This window comes from Diabrotica undecimpunctata, chromosome 1 (assembly GCF_040954645.1).
Source record: "Diabrotica undecimpunctata isolate CICGRU chromosome 1, icDiaUnde3, whole genome shotgun sequence".
Classification (NCBI taxonomy): domain Eukaryota; kingdom Metazoa; phylum Arthropoda; class Insecta; order Coleoptera; family Chrysomelidae; genus Diabrotica; species Diabrotica undecimpunctata.
In genome coordinates this window covers 3,550,885-3,574,623 of record NC_092803.1, presented here as the reverse complement: position 1 = coordinate 3,574,623, position 23,739 = coordinate 3,550,885, and the positions used below count along the sequence as shown (strand labels likewise).

Sequence of the window (23,739 nt, the reverse complement as noted above, 5' to 3'; positions counted from 1 at the left end):
AAAATATGACGAACAAAGAAAACAGAAAAAGCAATAACAAGTATGTTTAAAATTGTGGATCATAGGTCTTTTCTTAATGGCTGGAAAATTTACATGATATTTATCACAATGCAATTATAGGTACTCTTTTCCCAAGTGAAGTAACATACCTACTTGTTTGCTTTGCTATCAAATGGTTTATATACTAAAAATAATACTACATTTTTTATCATTGATTTATTGTTAAAACATTCCGATTTTTATATATTAAAAAACTTTTTGTTAAATTCTATAAATATTATTTACAAGTACTTGATCTTTTCGCAGACACCCTGTAGACAAAAGCTGCGCAAATATCGATTATCAAAACTCCTGGTCGGTGCCATTCTCTACGCATCTAGTCGACCCCATCAATTTACAAAAGGTATTCACTAAAAACAGCGACATAATGAACAGACTCACTGTAGTAGAGTTGCCAAGTCCTATTATTATATCAATAAAAACCTACTAAGCAGTCGACCAATCATTTGTTAGTTAATACATTTTTTATATACTATGAAACACCGCTTGGTCGTTTTTAGTTTATACGAATTCTGAACAGGATCGGACGGCTGCTGGTTATAAATTTAAAATTCTTCACGATTTTGGTTACATTTTGTAGTGTCCGACAGTGAGAGAAGGGCGTTACGTAATTTCTTGAACAGCATTCATCATGGCCAAGGTACCCAATGTCAAGTTCAACAACGGAGAAGTATTTCCCGCCTATGGTCTAGGCACATGGAAGGTGAGTTTTATTTATTTTACTAAAAAAAAATATTATTTAAAATAGGATCAATCTTAGAATTATAGCTTTTTTTTAATAAGAATTAAAGTACCTAAACTGATAGGTTTCACTAGGTAACTACTATAAACTAACAAAAAATGTATAAAATGAAGAAAGGTAAAGGCTATTTGGTACATGGAAAAGTGTTTAAAAATGAAGACATTTTTAATAATCTTTTTACAATACTTAATATGACAGAGTGTTGAAAATCGTTTAAAAGTGATACTCAGTTGATCAAAAACTCCAATCATTCAACTGTTTTATTTTGTTTTATTTTATTGTTTATTCAATTCTTTAAAACCATCGGTGTTTCGCTTTCCTTCGCTTAGAAATGTGCGTCCCTTTTCCATCAACCGTTTTGTTCATCACTCATTCTGTTTTCTTTGCAACAGTCAGTCCCGCTTTCAAGAGCTTTCGTTGCATTTCTTTATTAATTGTGTTCATGTCGGAATATTTTTGTTGATATATGTTCTACAAATTCTTTTCTTAAGACTTCTCTGTACTCATCTCCCTGCTGTCGCACTTTAGTTTGATCTATCTGATTACAATAATTATGTGACCTGTTTCTACTGGTTTTCGTCTGTTTAACAAGAATCCTTGCTCTTAAAAGGCGATGATCGCTACCAGTTGTGAATCCATTGAGAGCAGTTATATCTTCAAAAATGTCTTTGTTTTCACACAAGAAGTAATCGATCTCGTTTTTTCTTTTTATTGGGAGATATCCACGTCCATTTTCGGTTTGCTGGTTTCTTGAAGTGTGTGTTCATGGCGTGTTGTTCTAAGAAGTTATATAATTTCTGTCGTCTTTTATTTCGTTTTAGTATTTTCTTCTTTTTTACGTAATTTTGCGTTGAAATCTTTCATAGTGATGGTATACTTTGTATCATTTTCTTCTAATGCAGTTATCAAATCTTCGTAGAATATTTCAACTACCTCTTCCTGATGTGTTGTTGTGGGAGCATACACTTGTATAACCTTGATCTTGGTTTTATTATCTAGGTCTATTATAATATAAGCTACTCTACCAGAAACGCTTTTATATGTAGAAATGTATGGTGTGAGATACTTTTTGACAAGATATCCTACCCCACCATATGTTTCGTCTTCGATACTTCTTCTTTTAATTCGTAGACCTTTTTATCTTTAGCCATCGATTGGATGTTCTACGTGGCTAGTAGAAACTGGTTTTGTTTGTTTGTATCTATTTTCTCCTAATTTTATTCCTCAGCCACGGGCCACTAATGACACAGCTGCTGACCTGTGTCATGTCCTCAGTTGATCCGCGGGAACTTACTTGGCGATGCCTTATTCATACCTGTCCTGCATATCTAGAGGAACGTTCCCTATCAGCCATTGGGATGCGCCGTGTCGTAGTTAAGGACTTCCCCGCCCAGTCTGTCTTGCACAAGGTACTGAAGGACCCCTACTCAGTTCAGCGTCCCTCCTCTACACAAGCTGAGACCGGCACGGTCCTTCTTATAGATGACAGTATCATCTTGTTCATTTGTTTTTCTTTCCATGACTAAAACTATTATTTCCATTTCTGGAAAATTGAACTGTGTATATTTCGCTGTATTTTTAAATAGCTATTCTCGGTCGCTTATAATTCTTGATAATGCTTTTTATCCTTGTTGTGTATCTTCTTAAGCGATCTGAGAGTTTTCGACGCATGTCTTGTTTCGTCCTTGTTATTGTTAAGTTTTATCAATGTCCATATTTGATATTCGTATTTTAGGATCTGTGTCAACTATCAGCTAAATAGTCATTTAATAAACCTTCTTCTAACCCATCGATTTAAAAATATTTCTTAAAGATATTTCAGCACAACATTCCTAACATGAGACAGGGCACCATCTTGTTAGAACCATAAGTAAATCCAGATCGCCTTCATTAGAAAACATGACTGCGAAGGCTGGTCAAGATGTCAAAAGTCTAAGTACATCTCCATTTTTCAATCAAAAAAATATGGGTCCTATATCCGATTTTTAACAATCCCAATCCAAAACGTTAAATTTTTGTGGTATTTTTATGACACTCTTGAAACCAATGTGAATTTTCCAGACTTGAACAAAGCGTGTATTTTGTTTAAATAAAATGTTGTGATAAAATTTCAGATACCTAACATGATACAGTTTTTTACGTTTAGATCTTCCCACAATTCTTGCTTGATATTGACTTTGAAGGGATACTAATTTTCGTTTTTGAGCGTTCGATGAACTACAGATTTTGGTAATCCAAAATTGTTACCTATAGGGAAAACCTAGCATTAAGGATTTTCAACAACACTTAATGACATTCTGACGATTATCTTCGCTCAACGTCTTGGTGGTACTGATCTGGGCAAATCTCAGTCGTTCCCACTTAGACCAGAGAAATTAACAAATAAAAAGGCATTTTCATGATACTATTTGATACAGGTATCCTAACAACTGCTAATACCTATTGCCCATAGTTTAGGTGCCTTCATTATTTCTCAGAAGATTGGGATTAAAATAATTGATCGACAGAGAAATACAACTGTAAAACAGGAATTGGATATCTCGATCGGCTAGGCAATAAAAATAATACAGAATAAAATGGGAACGACATATAAACAAAATCGAGTGACTTATAGACTAAATTACAAAACGAAAGAAATCTCTTTTTATGCGGATTATTTTTATGCGATTTTAAAGTTGTGCGATTTGTATTTCATCCAAAAATTTCTATTATTAACTATGTATTATAATTAAATATTAATTATTCACATCCAGATGCCAGTAAAGTCAACGTTTGCAATTCGGGGATTCCGTTGTTACTTCCAAACCAAAGCCACTTCGCAAACAGTGCAAATAAAATAAATTAAGTTTTAATTTATTAAATTTTTTAAATATTTTTTTCGGATTAAATACGTAGAAAAAACTTTTGAAGATATACGAAGTAACACTGGTATTACAACAAACACCAATTGCGAATCTGGACCACCATTTACAGTCGAAGAAGTGAAATATGCCATCAAAAGCACCAAAGATGGTAAAGCAGTAGGCCCTGATAATTTTCACTCAGAATTCTTAAAACTTATGGACTATGATGGCATAAAATGGTTGACAAATATATTTAACAGTATATATGATACGGGCGTGGTTCCCCAAGAGTGGTTAGTGTCAAATTTTATAAATCTTCCAAAAAAACCCAATGCGAGAAAGTGCGAAGACTATAGAATTATAAGCCTTATGAGCCATTTACTTAAAACATTTCTAAAGGTCATTCACAAAAGAATATATACAAAATGTGAGGAACAACTAACAAGAACACAATTCGGATTTCGTGATGCTCTGGGAACACGGGAGGCCCTTTTTGCTGTACAGGTGCTATTTCAGAGATGCAGGGATGTGAATTGAGACATATACGTATGCTTTATAGATTATCAGAAGGCATTTGACAGAGTAAAACATGACAAATTAATGACTCTAATGCAAGAAATTGGAATTGGCAACAAAGATCTTAGAATTATCAGAAACATTTACTACAATCAAACGGCCAAAATCAAAATAGAAGACCAGTTAACTGATAAAATTGCAATAGAACGTGGAGTACGACAGGGCTGTATTTTGTCTCCATTGTTGTTCAACATTTATTCTGAATGGGTATTTAAGGAAGCTTTAGACGGTTGTGCGAAAGGAATACTAATAAACAGTGAATGGTTGAATAACGTTAGATATGCAGATGACACTATAGTTTTTGCCGATAATCTGAATGACTTACAGATATTAACAAATCGCATAACAGAAGTCAGCAACAGATACGGACTAGCTCTTAGCATAATAAAACCAAATTTATGACAATTAGTAAAAAACCAATACTAAACGCTCAACTTACAATCAACCAACAGAATATAGAAAGAGTCGAGCAATATACATATCTAGGCACCAATTTAAATAGCCAATGGGACCACTCAACAGAAATTAAACAGCGAATAATAAAAGCAAAAGCAGCATTCGTTAGATTGAGAACCATTTTCAACAGTCGAGACATATCATTAAAACCAAAATGCCGTCTATTGAACTGCTACATATTCACAGTTCTGCTCTACGGAATGGAAGCATGGACACTGACTGTTGCATCTATGAATCGGCTCGAAGCTTTCGAAATGTGGTGTTATAGGCGCATCTTACGTATATCCTGGGTTGACAGAGTTACTAATGTGGAGGTCCTGCGTAGAATGGGGAAAGAATGTGAAATTATCATGACCGTCAAAACTAAAAAGTTGGAATATCTAGGACATGTAATGAGAAATCAAGAACGTTACGGCCTTCTCCAGCTGATTCTCCAAAGGAAAGTAAATGGTAAGAGAGGACCGGGAAGAAGACGCATTTCCTGGCTTCAAAATTTACGAAAGTGGTATAACACGACTACCACTGAACTGTTCCGCGCTGCAATAAATAAAGTAAAGATAGCCGTGATGATCGCCAACATCCGGAACGGATAGGAACTTTAAGAAGAAGAAGAAGTTTTGAATACTAGTTTTTTTAAGCTTTTGTATGAATTTCTTTTAGATATTCGAAGTAATTTATCATGTAGCCTATTTCTTTTAATTTCTGCAAACTTTTTTGTTTTTGTTATGGTTTTATGTAATTTTAGAAGGCTACGGACCGTATCCCTACTTTTTCATAACAAGTAATGTCTTTTTTATGCGATTTTTTTATATGCGCTTTTCTGTGGAACGTATTTACCGCATAAAACGAAAACTTACTGTATATTAAATATGAAGCAGCATAGCTGTATTACTTATCATTTTACCATCTTTACTCTAAAAAATAAATGCAACTATTCATTTCCGAAGGTCAGTGCATTAGTATTTTAAGCTAAAGCAAACAAAATAAAACACGTAATGCCAAAATAAACATAGTGATGCATAATACCTACTATATTTTATCAATTATGGTCTATTATTTTGTAGAGTTAATTGGTTAATAAAGAAGTTCCGCTTCAACTCAGTAATTTGTAGATCAAGTGGGTAAACAATTGTGTCCTTAAAATATTCCATCGACAGTGATAGATTTATTTTTTACTAATACAATAAGTGAGTTAACTACGAAAGATTATAAATAATATGTCTAGTAATACTATACAGGGTGACAACTTAAAATCTTCCCACCATGTTAATATCTTCATAATAAATAATATGAACAATCGAGAAACATGTCACAATGACAAATTATTTGGTATAAAGGATAGGCTTAAAGTCGTCACCTGAAATGTAAGAGGAATAAGTAACAAAGAAATAGATCTGGATGAAGAATTAAATAAGCAGAAGTTAGCTATACCTAGCTATCATAACTCAATCCAAGAAAATTAATACCCCAGTTTCAAAAAAGTGGTCTCTCGACGAACAAATGAGGTGTTACATCTTCTTCAACTGCAGATGGGAAATGACTGTTTAATTTTTTTTTTTTTATTATATATGTTTATCTACAATCTACATCATTATAGAGTATTAAGTAAATGTGTTACAGGTTTTGCGCGTGAAGGAGAGACTTCCAATGATGTCTTACCTTATTCTATTTTGGTTTAGTTTTGAAGTAGGTCTTGGGGCCAGGTTCTATGTAGTCTTCTTGTTGCTGGACCATTATTGAATAATTCCCCAACTAGCCCATTTTCATGGTGAATGGTACATTCATTTTGTGACTCCGTGGCTCGATGGATTTCTTCAATGATGAAAGGAATCTTTAAGTCGTAGTGAAGTGTTTGATTAATTATGTACGATGTTGCATCCACTATCGATCTTAGCACTTTAGACTGGATATTATCTTTGGATAATATTCAGCGACGTTGGCTTTGCACAGCCCCATAGGTGTAGTCCGTAGAACCAGATAGGTTTGAGTATGGCTTTGTATAGAAGAATTTTGTTTTGGATGTTAAGTTTTGATTTACGTCCAAGAAGCCAATACATTTGCCGAAATTTTAAGTCGAGCTGTCTTCTTTTAGTCTGGATATGTTTCTTCCAAGTGAGACGTTGGTCAAGATGGAGGCCAAGGTATCTAGCGTCTGTTACTGTTGGTATTCTCACATTTTCCATTCTTACAGGTGGGCATATATTGTGACGGTTGGTAAATGTTATTTGAGCTGATTTTGTTTTATTTATTTTTGTTCTCCATTTTGTATGCCAATCACTGAATATGTTCAGATGATGTTGCAGGTTTTGTGAGGCTTGTATGGGATCTTCATTTACAGCTAGTATTGCTACGTCTTCAGCAAAGGAAGCGATTGTAGTATTATTAGTCTCTGGTATATCGGCTGCGTAGAGTGAGAAAAGCAGCGGCCCTAGAACACTACCCTGCGGGACTCCGGAGTTGATAGGGCAGAGCTTGGATTGTTGGTCTTTGAATTTTACAAAGAAGTATATATTTGATATGTAGGATTTAAGTAGGAGGAAATAGTTACTGGATAGTGCTATTTTTACTTTGTAAACCAGAACTCTCTGCCAGACTTTGTCAAACGCTTGTGAAATGTTTAGAAATGCAGCGTTGCAGTATTTCTTTTCTTCAAGACTTTTTGATATTTCGTTCATCATTCGATGAACTTGTTGGGTAGTGGAGTGATTTTCCCGACAACCAAACTGATGTTTTGGAAGTAATGTTAGGAATTCATGATCTATTTAAAAAAAAATAGTAATAATATTTATATTGTTAAAAAACGTACCTAACTTAAACTAACGGTTTTGGGAATTCATCGTCATCAATGGCGGTACAATTCTCGTCAGTCTTTGCCACGTTTACTAATGCCTTTTATATTCGTCGGTCCTGTGCCACTATTTTCCATTATCTTACTCTCATATTCTCCAAATCCTCGCTGTCTGCATCTTTTCACCTTTTTCTAGGCCTTTCTAGGGACGTTCTATATTGCATTTTGATTTTGGGAAATGTATTTAACAAAGGTTGAATTCAAGATCGGCGTGGTCTAAAAATAATGTTGTTTTTTACGGGTAGTAAGGCGGCGTCTTTAAAAAAGGATTATTATTTAGAATATTTCAAAATATATATCTACGACTGACGAAGTTTTATTATTACTGCAGAAATTTATAAAGTTGTCATAAAAAAATATCGTGAGAAAGATTTGCTGAGAAATAATAGAATATATTATATAGCCCAAATCGGGCCTTGGCCTTCTCCAAACTATGCCTCCAACCTTGTCGGTCCCGCGCCGATCTTCTCCAGGTTCTCACGTCTAGCAAATTTTGCGCGTCCGCTGCCACTTCATCCTCCCATCTTTTCCGTGGCCTTCCTTTTGGTCTTGCGCCCTGCATTTTACTATCAAGGGCTCTTTTCGGCAATCTTTCTGTCTCCATTCTTACTACATGACCAGCCCAGCGAAGTCTCTGAACTTTAACGAATTCTGAGATCGGTGTCTCTTTGAACAGTTGGTAGAGTTCATGGTTATACCTGGATCTCCATATTCCGTTTTCGTTAATAGGTCCAAATATCTTTCTTATGACTTTTCTTTCGAAGACTTCTAGTTTTCTTTTTGTCTCTTCTGTCATCACCCATGTCTCGCATCCATAACATACTATTGGTCTGATAATAGTTTTGTAGACCCTAATTTTCGATCTCCAGTGTGTGTTTTTGGAGCGAAACACATGATCGAGTAAAAAATAAGCTTTGTTTCCCTTTACTATTCTTCTTTGGATTTCTGGTTCTTCTGTTCCATCTGTGTTTAATGTAACTCCTAAATATGTGAAACTTTCTACCGTTTCAATATCGTCCTCTAATTCAACTGTGCGTCTGTTTCCCCTAGCTGTTGCCTGTGTTAACTTTTTTGTCTTTTGAATATTTATTTCTAGTCTGGTCTCTTTTGCCTTTGATTTTAATTGTGAATATATTTCTGCCGCCTCTTCTGTTCTGCGAGACATGATGCTGATATCATCGGCATAGGCGGCAATCTGTATTGATTTATTTGTTAGAAGATTACCTCTTCCTATATTTAGCTGTCTTATCACATATTCCAAGAACATATGCTATGTAGCACGAAATTAGCAAAATAAAGAGAAAATAAATAAAATAAAGGTGGAAGCTTTTTAATACGTTACATCTTCTTATTTTTTGCGAAAATGATTAGGTATGCGTAAGTTTTATGTATCAGTACTGGTAGGATGAGTCTTTTAGGTATTGTTAATGAAGCTTATGGTATAAAATTTTGTTGTTCAGTTGTGAACTTACTTAAAATATAACTGGTCGTTAGTAACACTAATAATTTTAACAGTACTATAACACAGAGAAGTTTTCTTCAGTGCTATATTAAAGTGAAAACCACACACTCTTGAATCTACAAACTTAAGCACCATTAATGTGTAGTACTTTACGTAAACCTTTTTTGATGATGAGTAAACCTTAACGAAGATCTTGCCTGTTGATGTGTCATGATTCCCTGCCTACTACGTAGAACTCACTCCCTCCTTCATCTAACGCACTCGGTGGACTAGTAGGTACTTGAAAAATGAAACTTGGACTGCATCGACGCTGTCTATTCCCGCTCTATCTGAAATTGATTAAATAAGGTAAAAAGTGAATAAATTACGCCTATTTCGTAGTACCGCTGGGCTGTATGGGGACCCGTTATCGCACTACGAATAACTTCTAAACTTTTATAGTAAAAACTATCCACCTTGTTCGTCTTGCTTAATAAAGATATATTTATTCTGTATAGTTTTCCGCATAAAAATTTGTGCGCAGACCTCTCCTAGCCCTGATGTTATAAATGTTTCGTTTTCTGTAAAACCTAAGTTTCATCATCTGTGTCATCCTGCACACCGGAATCTATGCATATATAATTGGCGGTCTTCTTTATACCGTATGTGTACAATCTAAAGGAACCTAGCGAGTAAGAAATTGAGTATAAATATAATCAACCTTCTAAACCTACATGTAGATAACGTTACCACATCAAGGATTATTATTTTGGTCCATCAAGCCTTCGTCGTTTTTACCTGCCATTCGTTTTGCCATAATTGCAGCACCTGTAATCTTACCTCTGACTTAGTTTCTGGTAAGTGTCCATTTTATCTATTATATAGAATTTCTCTCTTTGGCTAGGAGGTAAATAGAAAGAGTACCTGTTACAACCTGTAGGACAATCGTTGAAGTAGTTCTGAATGCACTCGCAATCTTTCTTTGTGCTTTTGTAAAGATTTCGTTATATTTGGTTATTCTCAGAGCTTTATGCCATATGATGGCGCCATAAAAAAAGGTGGAATTTACTACCTCTAGATACATCCTTCTTTTGTGGTCACTTTTTTCGCCGATATTGGACATTATTTTATTAATGCCTTAGTTCTTCCTTCTGCCTTTTGGACTATTTTAATTAGTTATTTTTGTATCTTAAACATCAATCTAGGTATATGCCAAAGTATTTAACCCAATTTGTCGGCTCTACTACTATATGTACTACCTATGTCAAAAGTCATATCGAGATGTGTTCTGGGAGCTTTCAAGAACAGAATTTCTGTTTTTTTATCTGTTGTCAAATGGAGATCTTAATTTTTCATCCAAGTATCGACTATTTTGACTGTTCTGCTTTTTGTTAATTGTAGCTACCAGTTATTTTTGGATTGAATAAGTATGTAGGGTTAGACCGTCAGCAATAGTTTAATTGTATGGAACATTCCACAGCGTTGATCTCAGTATGGATTCTTGCAGTGATGATTTCAGGCCTCTTGGTTTTTCCACTTGAACGTACCTCTTGTTGAGGTAACTCTTTATGATGTTCATATATGATCAGATATACAGACACTCTGGAGTATAATTCGAATGTGCTATGCTCTTACTTTTCTGTCGACGATATGAAAGAATAAGCAGTCGAATGTTGCGTAGTAAATGATTTAATGGTTGCTCAAAATGGGTACCTTTGGCCTGAGATGCTTGCACACATAAAATATTTGTATTATGAAATTGTTGTTATAACATTTTGCAATTGATATAGTTTTACCGATATGGAAATAACCTTATAAATTAAAATATATATTACAAATATATGGGTAAAATTAGGAAGTTAAGGTAAATGTAAGATTACCAATTATTGGGTTGAATTTGTATTTAAACACTTACGTTAAATTTGTTAACTGCATGGGTAAGCATCGTTAATGTGTTAGTTAATATAGAATAGTTATCTACGTAATACCAAACATTTTACAAATATATTTTGAAATTGCGATAAGTACTTTTATTTTTAAAAAGAATTTTAAATGAAAAATGTAATTAATAATATTTTATTAAGTAATAAAAATAAAAGTATCTCTTACGTTAATCAGTAAATACATTTTCTTTTTCTTCATTTCAAACTATTTTTTGCCTATTTCAGCATTAAACTTTACTCTATATTTTAGGAGAGGACTACCCTTCTTCCTCTTTTTGGTTTGTAATTTAATATTTGCAAAAGACTGATATGTTTTGTACCCACTTATGACAAATGAATGAATTGAAAAAAAAAGTGTGTAAATAATTTAATTCCTAGCTGAGCGCTTTGTGTTTACAAAGGCTTCAGAGCTATTTGATTTTCGTAATCTTCTTTTTTTTTCTATTTAGTTCTTTGTTTCTTTTTTCACATCACGGCAACGATCTTCACATCAACTTGTGTCTCTTGTTTAGACATTACTTTCTAACTTCTCTTCTTTTAATTTGTTCCTGGCATTCGTTGTCAAACTATGTGTTCTATTTAAGTCTCTTTTTATTTCCTAAAGTTTGTAAGACTACTTCTTCCTTGATATTATATACTATACTATCCTATCCTTATCTTTTCTTCATGGTTTTGTAGGACAGCAAATCTATTTTGAATTTATCCGATATTGCCATTCTAAAAAAAAATTTTTTTGAGTTTTTCCATGTCCGGGGTTTCTTCCCTGTCGCTTACTCTTTCATAGTTTTTCATTCTTTGCCATGGATGTTTGGGGGAAGTATTTGCTGTCCACCATCATGGTACATACTTTCCGTTGTGAAATCTATTAACATTTTTCCGTTACTGTTTATATTTTTGTAGAGGCTTTCCTTCCCTATTTTAGGTTGGAATTGTGTTTTTTTTATTATATTCACTTCTCCTAATACCGTTAATATCGTGTTTTGGTAGTTTGTATATATATATATATATATATATATATATATATATATATATATATATATATATATATATAAATGTTTTGGATGGGTTGGAGTCAATAAAAGGGGCTATTGGTTAACTATTTATTATCTCGAGCTTTCAATTGTGTTTACAATTATTGTCAAGAGCTGCTAGAAAAGACAAAATATCTTACAAAGTTGAACTAGAAAGAAAAACTGTGTCTGTTTCGCCATATAGTGTTATTAAAGCATCCTGCCAGTCTATTTGCTTTTTGTACTTGATCCATCACTTCTTTGTCCAGATCTCCATAGCTAGACAGTGTAATTCCCAGGTATTTTATTTCCATTACTTGTTCAATACTGAAAAAGTAGAGACATATAAATATCTGGGAACCTGGGTTGATGACAAAAATGACCAAAGCAGAGAAATCAAAGTCCGAATTGAAACTGCAAGGCAAGCATTTGTGAAAATGAAGACAATGCTTACCAACAGAGACCTTCAGTTGCATCTCAGATTGAGGGCTCTAAGATGTTACATATTTTCTATCTTACTATACGGAATGGAAGCTTGGACATTGAAGAAACAACACATAAGGAAAATAGAAGCGTTCGAAATGTGGTGTTACAGAAGAATATTAAAAATTCAGTGGGTTCAAAGGATTACCAATGCTGAGGTACTACGACGTCTAAATAAGGAGTTAGAAATTATGAACAGCATAAAAAGAAGAAAACTAGAATATTTGGGTCACATAACCAGAGGAGAAAAATATGAGCTGCTGAGAATTATTGTGCAAGGAAGGATCCAAGGAAGAAGAAGCATAGGAAGAAGACGCATCTTCTGGCTGAAGAACCTTAGAGAGTGGTTTAACTGTAGTTCACTACAACTTTTCAGAGCAGCAGCTAACAAAGTGACCATAGCCGTTATGATATCCAACCTCCAATAGGAGATGGAACTTTAAGAAGAAGAAGTTCAATACTGATGCCATCAATTTCTATTTTACTTTGCTATCTGGTTGGTACTTAGCTGACTACTATTGTTTTAGTTTCCTGAAATGAGATTGTCATATTAAATTCTTTTACTTTTATGTTAAGTCTGTGGATCAGTCTTTGCAGACTATCTTTCTCTTGGGCTATCAATATTGCGTCGTCTGCGTAACAGAGTATTTTCATTTCTTTGTTACCCACTCTGTATCCTCTCCGTCTTCAAATTGAAGAACATGGGGCTCAATGCATTTCCTTGTCTTATTCCGCTGCCTATTTCTATAGATTCTGTAAGTTGTCCATCTATTCTGACTTCCTTTGTTATTTTGGTAGATGTTTTCGATAGTTTTTATAATATTTAGGGGAACTTCTCTATTCTACCGAAGATGGATTACATCTTTGAGTCTTACTCTGTCAAACGCTTTCTTTAGGTCAATCAGACACAGAAATGCTGGTCTAGTGATTTCTCAGTAATTTGCGAAATATTGCATCTGTACACGATCTTCCACTACGAAAACCCTGTTGTTCATTTGCTAATCTTATCACCTGATTTATTAGCACTTGTAAAATTTTAGTTGTAAGTTTTAGCATAGTATTTAACAAGTTTATACCTCTGTAGTTTTCTACCTTTTTTTATCTCTTTTTTTGAATAGTAGAATTAGTTCGCTCGCAATTAGTTAGCTCTCCGCCTGCAGTTTTGTTGGGTGGATCGAGTAGCTCGATAGAACTGTTGCTAGTCCCAAGCCTGGATAAAGAAGGAGGGGGTCTATAGCCTGGTTAGCACCCTACTGATAGACTTTAAAACCATACAGCTCATAGATAGATAGATTTAGAGAGGTGGCCTTTTTGGTTGATTCCACTGCGATCTTTTCAGATCTATTGCGGTCCTTTAGTCCTAGATAACATTCCCTAGCCTGACCCTTTTTAAAAGTCCATTTGCTTCGAGACTGTACCTACCATGTAGCTATTTGTCGGTGGATTTTGTTCTCCTAATGCAAAGAACATACTGTCACACTGACATAGAATGTGCTCTGCTGTTTCTTCTTCGAGGTGAGAGAATCTGCACAGGTCATCATCTGACAATCCCATCAGCTTCAAGTGCCTATTCAGCTTACAGTGCCCTGTTAGAAGAGCTTCTATGGTTTTGACTGTTTTCCTGTCTTTGCTTATTAGGTCTGCCGTAAATTTTGGCGAATGTTCTGTAATGAACCGTTTCGCCTGTTTTTGTCCTGGTGAATTTCTCCATCAATCCAGAGATTTGTGAGCTACCCACCTCCTTGTAGCCGTTCTTGTTACTGTCTTTGCAACGCCGCAGAAGGGTTCCGGTCCAATGAATAGCATTGATGAGTCTTGTTTGGCCATTTCATCCTGCTTTTTCATTGCCCTTATGACCCTCGTGCCTCGGTATCTAGGCTACCGTAACCTTGTTACGGTCTCCTAGTTACCTAGTTTACTTAGGGTACACACACAGTCCTATACTAGCTTAGAATTGACAGAATTAAGTGCCTTAACCGCTGCCTGACTATCTGTGTAGATGGCAACTGGACGGAAAGTTCTTCCTGCCTTTCTATTAGCTCATAGAAACAGGATTATGCCTCGGAAGAGGAATGAGAACTGCCTTCGAGAGATAAAATCAGCTGTTCATCGTTAATAAGCACTAGATTTAAAGTAGAAGGTTGGTTATTAATATAATAATAATTAAGAAAGGCATATGAAGAACTCAGAAAAGATGGAAAGAAAATATGCAGAAGGAAAAAGAGAGAAATGTTGAATAGAAAAATACAACAAATTACAGATTATAATAACAGAAGAGAGGCTAGAAAATTTTACAAGGAAATCAAGCAATGCACCCAAGGATACATAACAAGATCAACAGTTTGCAAGGACAAAAATGGGGCAATTATCAGCGAGAAAGAGGAAATAATGAAAAGGTGGAAGGAGCATTTTCAAGAGCTGTTAAACCCAGAAAAAGAACAAAACGAAGATGAAGAGATAATTCACCACACAGCAGAACAACTAGTTGAGCAACCAACATTGGAAGAAACGATAAACGTCATAAAACATCTAAAAAATAACAAAGCACCTGGCACAGATGGAATAACTGCAGAACTGATAAAGAATAGTGAACATGCGCTATGGAGGCGTATCCATAAACTAATCGACCGCATATGGACACTAGAAGTCATCCCAGAAGATTGGAAAGTGGGAATCATACTTCCTATGTACAAAGGGGGAGACAAACGACTCTGCAAAAATTATAGGGGCATAACAGTTTTAAATGTCATCTACAAGATATTATCAGGAATTATATATAGCCGCCTGGAATCGTTTTCGGAGGAGATTATTGGTGAATACCAATGTGGCTTCAGACCAAAGAGGTCAACTATTGACCAAATACATATGTTAAGAGGTATACATGAAAAATGTGTTGAATATAACATACCTATTTACAACTTGTATATCGATTTCAAACAGGCGTTTGATGGAGTAGATCGACAAAAGATGTTAAAGCAACTATCTATGTTAGGGATACCCAATAAGTTGGTTAAACTTATACGAATGACTCTGGAGGGTTCCAAAGCTATGGTGAAAATAGATGGAGATATGACGCAGGCCTTTGATATTGAAAATGGAGTTAGACAAGGGGATGCCTTATCAACAACACTTTTTAATCTAACTTTAGAAGCTGTTGTTAGAAAACTGGATATAAACGGCTGTATTAATACAAGATCTATGCAAATATGCGCATATGCGGATGATGTTGCCATAATAAGCCGCAACAAAAGTGTATTAAGCGAAAAAGTTATAGAACTGAAACGAGAAGCTGCTACGTTTGGTCTATATATAAATGAAAGCAAAACAAAATATATGGAGTGCACAAAATCGAATGAACATGAGAATCTGAAGGTAGACAACCATACCTACAAATATGCCTCCACTTTTCCCTACCTAGGCTCAATAATAAATGACAACAACAACATCAGTCAAGAAATACAAGCACGGATTCTTAGCGGTAATAAGTGCTTTTATGCATACAAAGACTTAATGAAAAGTAAGTTACTGAATCGTGAGTCTAAGCTGAGAATCTACAAAACAGTAATTAGACCAGTGGTCACATATGGATGTGAAACGTGGACCCTCTCAACCACTGATGAAAATCAACTGAGAATATTTGAGCGCAAAATACTAAGGAAGATATTTGGACCAACCCAATGCAGCGATGGTTCGTGGAGAATTAAAATGAATCACGAGCTGGATGAACTAATGCAGAGCGCAGATATTGTCAGATTTGTAAAGTCACAAAGACTAAACTGGCTTGGTCACCTAGAAAGAATGCCAGATAATCGAGCTGTAAAAGTAGTCCAGAGATGGAAGCCCCAAGGAAACAGAACAAGAGGAAGGCCCCGTAAAAGATGGATAGACGACGTAGAGAGGGATCTTAAAACCATGAACATAGGGCAGTGGCGAAGGAAAGTATCCGACAGGGCAGAATGGAAGAACATTGTTAAGCAGGCCAAGACTCACAAAGGGTTGTAGCGCCATTAGAAGAAGAAGAAGAAGAAGGTTAGTTATTAATTTTAAATCTAGTAGGTTCTGTGATGAGTTGTATCAGGTTCGAATTTACTAGAAAGCTTTTAAATAAATTATAAGCGCTTTCGTCGACAGATAATGAAGTTATTGGCCAGGTGATCTCTGGAAAATTAGAATCTCCAGTAATGATAAGATTACCAAGAGATGATAGTTTTTTAAGTTTTGTAAAGAAAACATTATCGTGTGCAAGTAGTGTAACAGGTGGACTATATATATACATACTAGATTAAGACAAAAAGTTTCTTTAGTAACAGATAAGTGAATTGCATCTAATTGCATATAAACTGGTTAATTTGATTTATGGATCATTCGATTTTCTGGTAATTAAATAACAACTTATACGGTCAGGATCGGCACATTGTGCTAACAAAATGTAAACTAAAAATTAGTGAATGTTAAAAATGTAGTATCCAACTCAGAACGTCAAGGGCAACCTTATTTTTAACGTTAAAGTTGACTTCTAAGGTCACGTTATCTTCTAACCCTAGCTTATTAAATAAGAATTTAATCTACAGAGGATAATAAATTTCGTAAAAGTTGTTTAGTTTTGGTTATACGTGCTTATGTAATAGCTCCGATAACGAGAATATTCATAACAAGTATAAAATGAAGATTGCGACAATTGCATGTAGATATTGTTTTACACATTAACAAAATAAAGATATCAGTAATCCTTGTTAATCCCAAAATAATAAAGTTATTTTTTCAGCTGCTAATACTCAATATTAGAAAAATCAACTATGCACAAAGATATTAATGCAAAATATTTTGTCTTTATATATACATCTTTTTTTTTATTTAGTATTAGTTGTATCAACTACTAAAGGTTTCTTAATATTATTCTGAAGCTATTTTCTTGTGGCATGTTAGAGTAATTTCTATTTAAATGGGTATAAGCCATAATTAAAGTTAATGTACGTTTATTGACGTTTCAATTTCCACTTCAGAAATCGTTCTCAAAATACAAACATTAGTAAATTAAACACACTTTGTTTTTTTTTGTTACTTGGTGAAAAATTCTTCTAATTTAATTTCATCTGACTCATTTATATTGACAATTCAGACATACATTATACATTTTAAAGTAGACGAGTTTAAAATGATATTGCCAATATTGTTGCGTTCCTGGGATGACTTTAACTTGAGAATATCCGTCAGAAAAAATCATAGCATGTAATTCGTCTTAAAAAAGACAAACACATGCCATGATGACAGTTAAAAATCTCCTATTAGTGATTCCATATAGGCGAGCGGTTTACCCCTATAAGCAGAGCATCAACCGACTAAAATTCTTTTTGAATTTCTAATGCACCAAACCTTTTTTATTCGATTCTATATATTTTTCTAAGATGAAATGTATTTTTTTTTTTAATTTTTACAAGTGGGCCGGCAATTGTTATTAACAAATAACTTATACAAAAAAGCAATTTCACCGAATTGTTTCGGAATCAATTTTTTTAGGTGTATCTCATCAAAATAAACACTTTTTCTTTCTTGATAATTTTTCGAAAAATGCTTTCTTTTCGAGTTATTTGCATTTTTTTGTTGAAAAAATGCCGTAATTAGTGATTTTTGGGATTTTTTTTCTAAGAAAATACTAAATGAATTGCAATTTTACAAATAGCTTTATAATCTTTAAACCGTCGAGTACAAGTTAGAATATTTTGACAAGGATAATGGTTTCTATCTCGCTAAAAACGTGGACCTAAATATTTCGAATATGCCTTTCGAGAGTATCCCGCTAAGCGTGTACAGCGGTTGAGGTGCTGTAGGCGCTAAAAAAATGCATCTAATGAAAAATTACTACCTTCGAAACCAGCATTATTACAACATTACTTAAGAGCAAAGTGGCAAATAAATGAATGGATTTAAGCAAAAAACAATATTATTTCATCTCTTGATCCATTAACCCATGGTTGGACAATGGAAAATAATTGTTTCGATTTTAATTATTTTGAAGGCGAAACTAGTTTAGATATGTTACAAAAGTATTTCTGCTCATGTACCGGAAAATGTTCTACGAAATATTGTAATTGTATTTCCTATAATTTAGAATGCTGCGCAGTATGTGCATGTACACCAGAGAATTGTAAAAATGTTAAAGACGACTTTATTGAAGACAATGAAATCAGCTTATTAGATGGAAATCCTGTTGCTGTTGACGAAAATTTTCAAATTATTGACAATGAAAACGATGTATAATTAATATTAAATTTTAATTTTTTAATGAAAATTAATTATATATTGCTTAATGTATTTCACTGTAATAAAACATTCAATAATATAGTCACCACGTACATTAAAAGAAAAATTACATTATTATAGCATTGTAAAAAATTAATTTTAATTGTTTTAATTATAATATGTCTATATAAAAATAATTAGAAATATCTTTTTTTTTAATAAATTGTACGTAATATTTGTATTGAATTAATTTTTTAAATTTAAACAAGTATTTCTACGTGCCGCACGCCTGTATCGCCGCAACCGCTGTACACACTTAGCGGTAGACTGCTCGAAAGGCATATTCGAAATATTTGGGTTTTTAGCAAGAGAGAAAAAAATTATCCTTGTCAAAATATTCTAACTTGTACTCGACGGTTCAAAGATTATAAAGCTATTTGTAGAATTGCAATTCATTTAGTAGTTTTTTAGAAAAAAAATCCCAAAAATCACTAATTAAGGCATTTTTTCAACAAAAAAATGCAAATAACTCGAAAAGGAAGCATTTTTCGAAAAATTATTAAGAGAGAAAAAGTGTTTATTTTGATGAGATACACCTAAAAAAAATTGATTCCGAAGCAATTCGGTGAAATTGCTTTTTTGTATTAGTTATTTGTTAATAACAATTGCCGGCCCACTTGTAAAAATTAAAAAAAAATACATTTCATCTTGGAAAAATATATGGAATCGAATAAAAAACGTTTGGTGCATTAGAAATGCAAAAAGAATTTTAGTCGGTATATTCTGTTTCTAAGCGTCTTTTGAGGGGTAAACCGCTCGCCTAATAGTAAATTATGAGGGAAAAACCAGAAAAAAAAACCTCATAATACTATCCCGACATGGTAAGTATTTGGTCTTGCATTTTAGTTTACTTTCAATAAACACCAAATTCTGATTTTATATGTTTGTTATTTAAAAAAACATAAATGATGTATCCTCTATATGTTACCGACTTACTAATACTGGTATTTTCCTTTTATTTTTATTTTTATTTTTAAAAATAGAGAATTTGATAGATCTCAAATATGTAAACACGCATGGGATAATGAACATAGGGTTAAATGGAATGATTCAAATATCCTATGAATGAGTCCTAGAAGAAACGGATGGTAAAAAGACAAAAATCAAAGAAGCGGTTCTAATTATGCTTCTTCTTCTTCTTTCAGTACCCTGTCCGATTATCGAACGTTGGCGATCATATTGGCAATAATAACTTTGTTTACGGCGGCTCTAAATAAATTAGCGGTGGTCTCTTGATACCATTCCCGGAGATTTCGGAGCCAGGACGTTCTTAGTCGGCCTGGGCCTCTCCTTCCGGCGATCTTACCCTGTATTATGAGGTGTAGAAGGTTATACCTCTCTGGATGTCTCATTACGTGACCGAAATATGCTAAATGAGACCAACTGTGTCGCAATTTCCTCGGCAGAATGTAGTAGGATCTGTTTACCCATATTAAAAGAGGACGTTATTAAAAGGATTTTATTTTTAATTAGTTTCTATGAAACTAAATTAATAACCCTGAGAAATTAATTCATCAAATTTAAATTTAAATTTTTTTGTATTTTTCTGTGATAATCAAACAATATCTAGATACAATTTTCAATAAAGTAAATTTTGGTCATCATAACAATACACTACTACACCGATCAATAACCAATACATTACTGATGATTACTGAGTAATTCTGCAAAATACCGATTATACGGCGAGAAGCTTTAATGTCAGCTGTTTCTGCGCTCATACGTTTTACCCGTACGGCAATATTCGTGTTTTGTGTTGTACTTTCTATTATCATGTATTATATGTTTAAATCGTAGCAAAATTATTATTTATGATGTTTGTTATTTTTTTCTTTTGTTAATGTTTTTTTATATTAACCAAACCATTATTATTTTACAGTCAAAGCCCGGTGAGGTTACCCAAGCTGTCAAGGATGCCCTCGACATTGGCTACCGTCACATCGATTGCGCCCACGTCTACGGAAACGAACCAGAAGTAGGTGCTGCCTTGAAGGCCAAACTTGCCGATGGTACAGTCAAACGTGGCGATATCTACATCACCAGCAAACTCTGGAACACTTTCCACAGACCCGACTTGGTAGAACCAGCCGTGAAGACAACATTGAAGAATTTAGGTCTTGAATACTTGGACTTATACTTGATTCACTGGCCTTTTGCTCTTAAGGTAACATTGACAACATAAGATATAACATTATTCACACTCTTATTACAACTACAAAATATCTATACAAAGCATGTTGTATATTTACAAGAAAAATTAAGATATATATATACGTTATATACTGTATGTTAAAGGAATCGGGTATTTGTTTTCTTATTTTTAAAATTTCTGTACAGGAAGACGGAGATCTTTTCCCAGTAAATGCCGATGGCAGCACAGCCTACAGTGACGTAGATTACTTGGACACATGGAAAGCCATGGAGGCTCTAGTCAAGAAGGGTCTTGTCAAGTCAATCGGTATTTCCAACTTCAACAAACGCCAAACTGAACGTCTTCTCGCCAACTGTTCAATCAAACCAGTTACCAACCAGGTAAGTCGATGAAAAAGACCTTACATTAAAAACAAAATTATTTAAGTCATAGCAATCACTTAAAGTTATTATTGGATTTTTTTGTTAATAGATTTTTTATTAAATCGTGTGCTTTTGGAAGATATATATATAAGCGGGGATCCTACAGCTTCTGCCGCTTCCCGCATTTCGATCGCCATCTTTTTCTATCTCTCCAGGTGTCTTCATCAATGGCTCTATCTTTCATGGTTTCCATAACACCTTGTATCCAAGACTTGGCTGGTCTTCCTCGTTTCCTTCTATTACTTGGATTGTATTCCATAGCTCTTTTTGGCCATCTGTTGTCGTCCATCCTCTGTACGTGTCCATACCATATTAACTGTCTAGTTTCTATTCTTTCAGAAGTTGTGTGTACTCTATCTGTTTTTCTTCTAATTTCAGAATTAGGTATACGTTCTACTCTTGATATACGGCAAGCTCTTCTTAGGTAGTCCATTTCAACCGTGTCAACTTTTTTCTTTCCTTTTACTGTCATTTGCCAACATTCTGCTCCATATGTAAGAATGGGCTCTACAATTACTTTGTATATAGTCATTTTAGTTCTCATAGTAGCTTTGTTGGACCAAAGTATCGAATTCAGAATTTGAACACTCTTCCTGCCTTGTTGCACTCTATAGTCTATATCTCGTTCCGTTGTTCCTTTACTGCAGATAATACTTCCCAAATATTTGTATTCGTAGCACCTTTTCATTTGTCTAATTTCCAAATCCGGGTCTTCGTCTTCATTGCCTATTCGCATATATTCTGTTTTAGACATATTCATACTCATCCCCCATTTTTCGTATTCATCTTTGAGCTTTCTAAGCATATAATCTGCATCTTCTTCACAGCTTGCAATTAGTACTTGATCATCTGCAAAGAACAGCGTTGTCAGATAATGGTTGTTAAGCTTCAACCCCATTCCCGCACATTTTTGTCTCCACTGGTGCAGTGCTTCTTGGATATATATTTTGAATAGGGTGGGGGAAAGACAACATCCTTGTCTCAAGCCTTTTGTTACTGTAAATACCCTTGAGAAAGTATTTCCTGTTTTCACAGTGCTTTGAGGACATTTATAGATGTTCAGTATTGCTTTTAGATATGTTGTACTAAGGTCCGTTTTCGTCAAGACACTAAATAAGAGTTTTAAAGGAACTGTATCATAAGCCTTCTCCAGATCTATAAATACCAGATGCGTAGGGAGGTTTCGAGCTGTTCGTTTTTCAATTACTTGTTGAAGGGTAAATGTGTTGTCCACGCACGATCTTCCTGCTCTGAAGCCGCTTTGTTCTTCAATTTCTTTATACTCCTCTTCTATTCTTCTTTTCAATATACGACCATATAACCTTCCCAGCGAGCTAGTTACGCTAATGCCTCTATAATTTCCGCATTCTTTTCTGTCTCCCTTTTTATAAATGGGGCTAATGTGGGCCAAATTCCAATCGTCTGGAATCGTTTGGCCTTCAATTAAGCATTTATTAAAAATATTCACTATGCTTTCCAAAAGAGCATCCGGTCCATGTTTCACCAACTCGATGGGAATGTCTCCAGGCCCGGGTGCTTTTCCATTTTTCATTTGTTTCAATTCTTTTTTCACTTCTTCTTTGTTTATCTTATGCACCTCTGAGTTTTCTGTCATTGAAATATGGTCAGGTCTTTCCATAAATTCGTGCCTACTTTCTGTTAATAGCGTTTCGTAATATTTTTCCCACTTTTTATTTTGAATCAGGTTTATATTTCCCTCATCTTTTCTTTCTTTTCCAATACTTTTTATGAATTTCCAAGCTTGTGTCACTTTGGTTCCTCCTAAGCATCGGTCCATCTCTTCGCATTTCTCTTCCCATATTTCGTTTTTTCTTTTAGTGACTTCCTTCTTTGCTTCCCTGTTGAGTCTGCTGTAAATTCTGCGGTCTTCTGAGTCTTTCGTGGATAGCCATGTTTGATAAGCTTTTTTTTTGTCTTTAATTAATTTTCCTACTTCTTCGTTCCACCACTCAGGATTTTTTCTTTTGTCAGCTTCTTCGTACCCCAATGCCTCTTTGGCCGCCTGATGAATGCAATTTTTTATATCTTGATATTCTTTTTCGGCTGTTTCTCTTCGAGTTAAGTGAGTTAGTTTTGAGGCTAGTCTAAGTTTGTAGAGGAATTGTACTGATTCTTGTTTGAGGCTATCAATATTATATCTTATCTTTGTGGAAGCTGCTACCTTCTCCTGTTCAATTTTGTTCTTGTTTACTTTCCTGTAGTGTATGGTTATTTTTGCGACCACCATATAGTGGTCAGATCCGCATTCGGCACCACGATACACCCTTACGTCATTTGTTTGGAGCCTTTTGTTTTCTGGTTGGATGAGATAGTCGATTATAGATTTTATCTTTTTCTTTGGTTGTTCCCAGGTAAATTTATGTATATCTTTGTACTGATAAAATCCATTCATTATTTTAAGCTGTAATGTTTCACAAAGATCAATGAGTCGCTCTCCGTTGT

General features: G+C 34.4%; 1 protein-coding gene across 1 annotated transcript in view; it reads left to right on the top strand.

Moving 5' to 3' along the window:
• Positions 1–602: 602 nt before the first annotated feature.
• Positions 603–23,739, top strand: part of LOC140444301 (aldo-keto reductase 1B-like) — a 31,603-nt gene continuing 8,466 nt past the window's right edge. Inside the window, exons 1-3 of the mRNA XM_072536051.1 lie at positions 603–763; positions 20,582–20,866; positions 21,040–21,234. Of these exons, the coding sequence (XP_072392152.1) occupies positions 692–763; positions 20,582–20,866; positions 21,040–21,234 (552 nt within the window). The 5' untranslated portion in view covers positions 603–691. The remainder of the gene's footprint in view (positions 764–20,581; positions 20,867–21,039; positions 21,235–23,739) is intronic.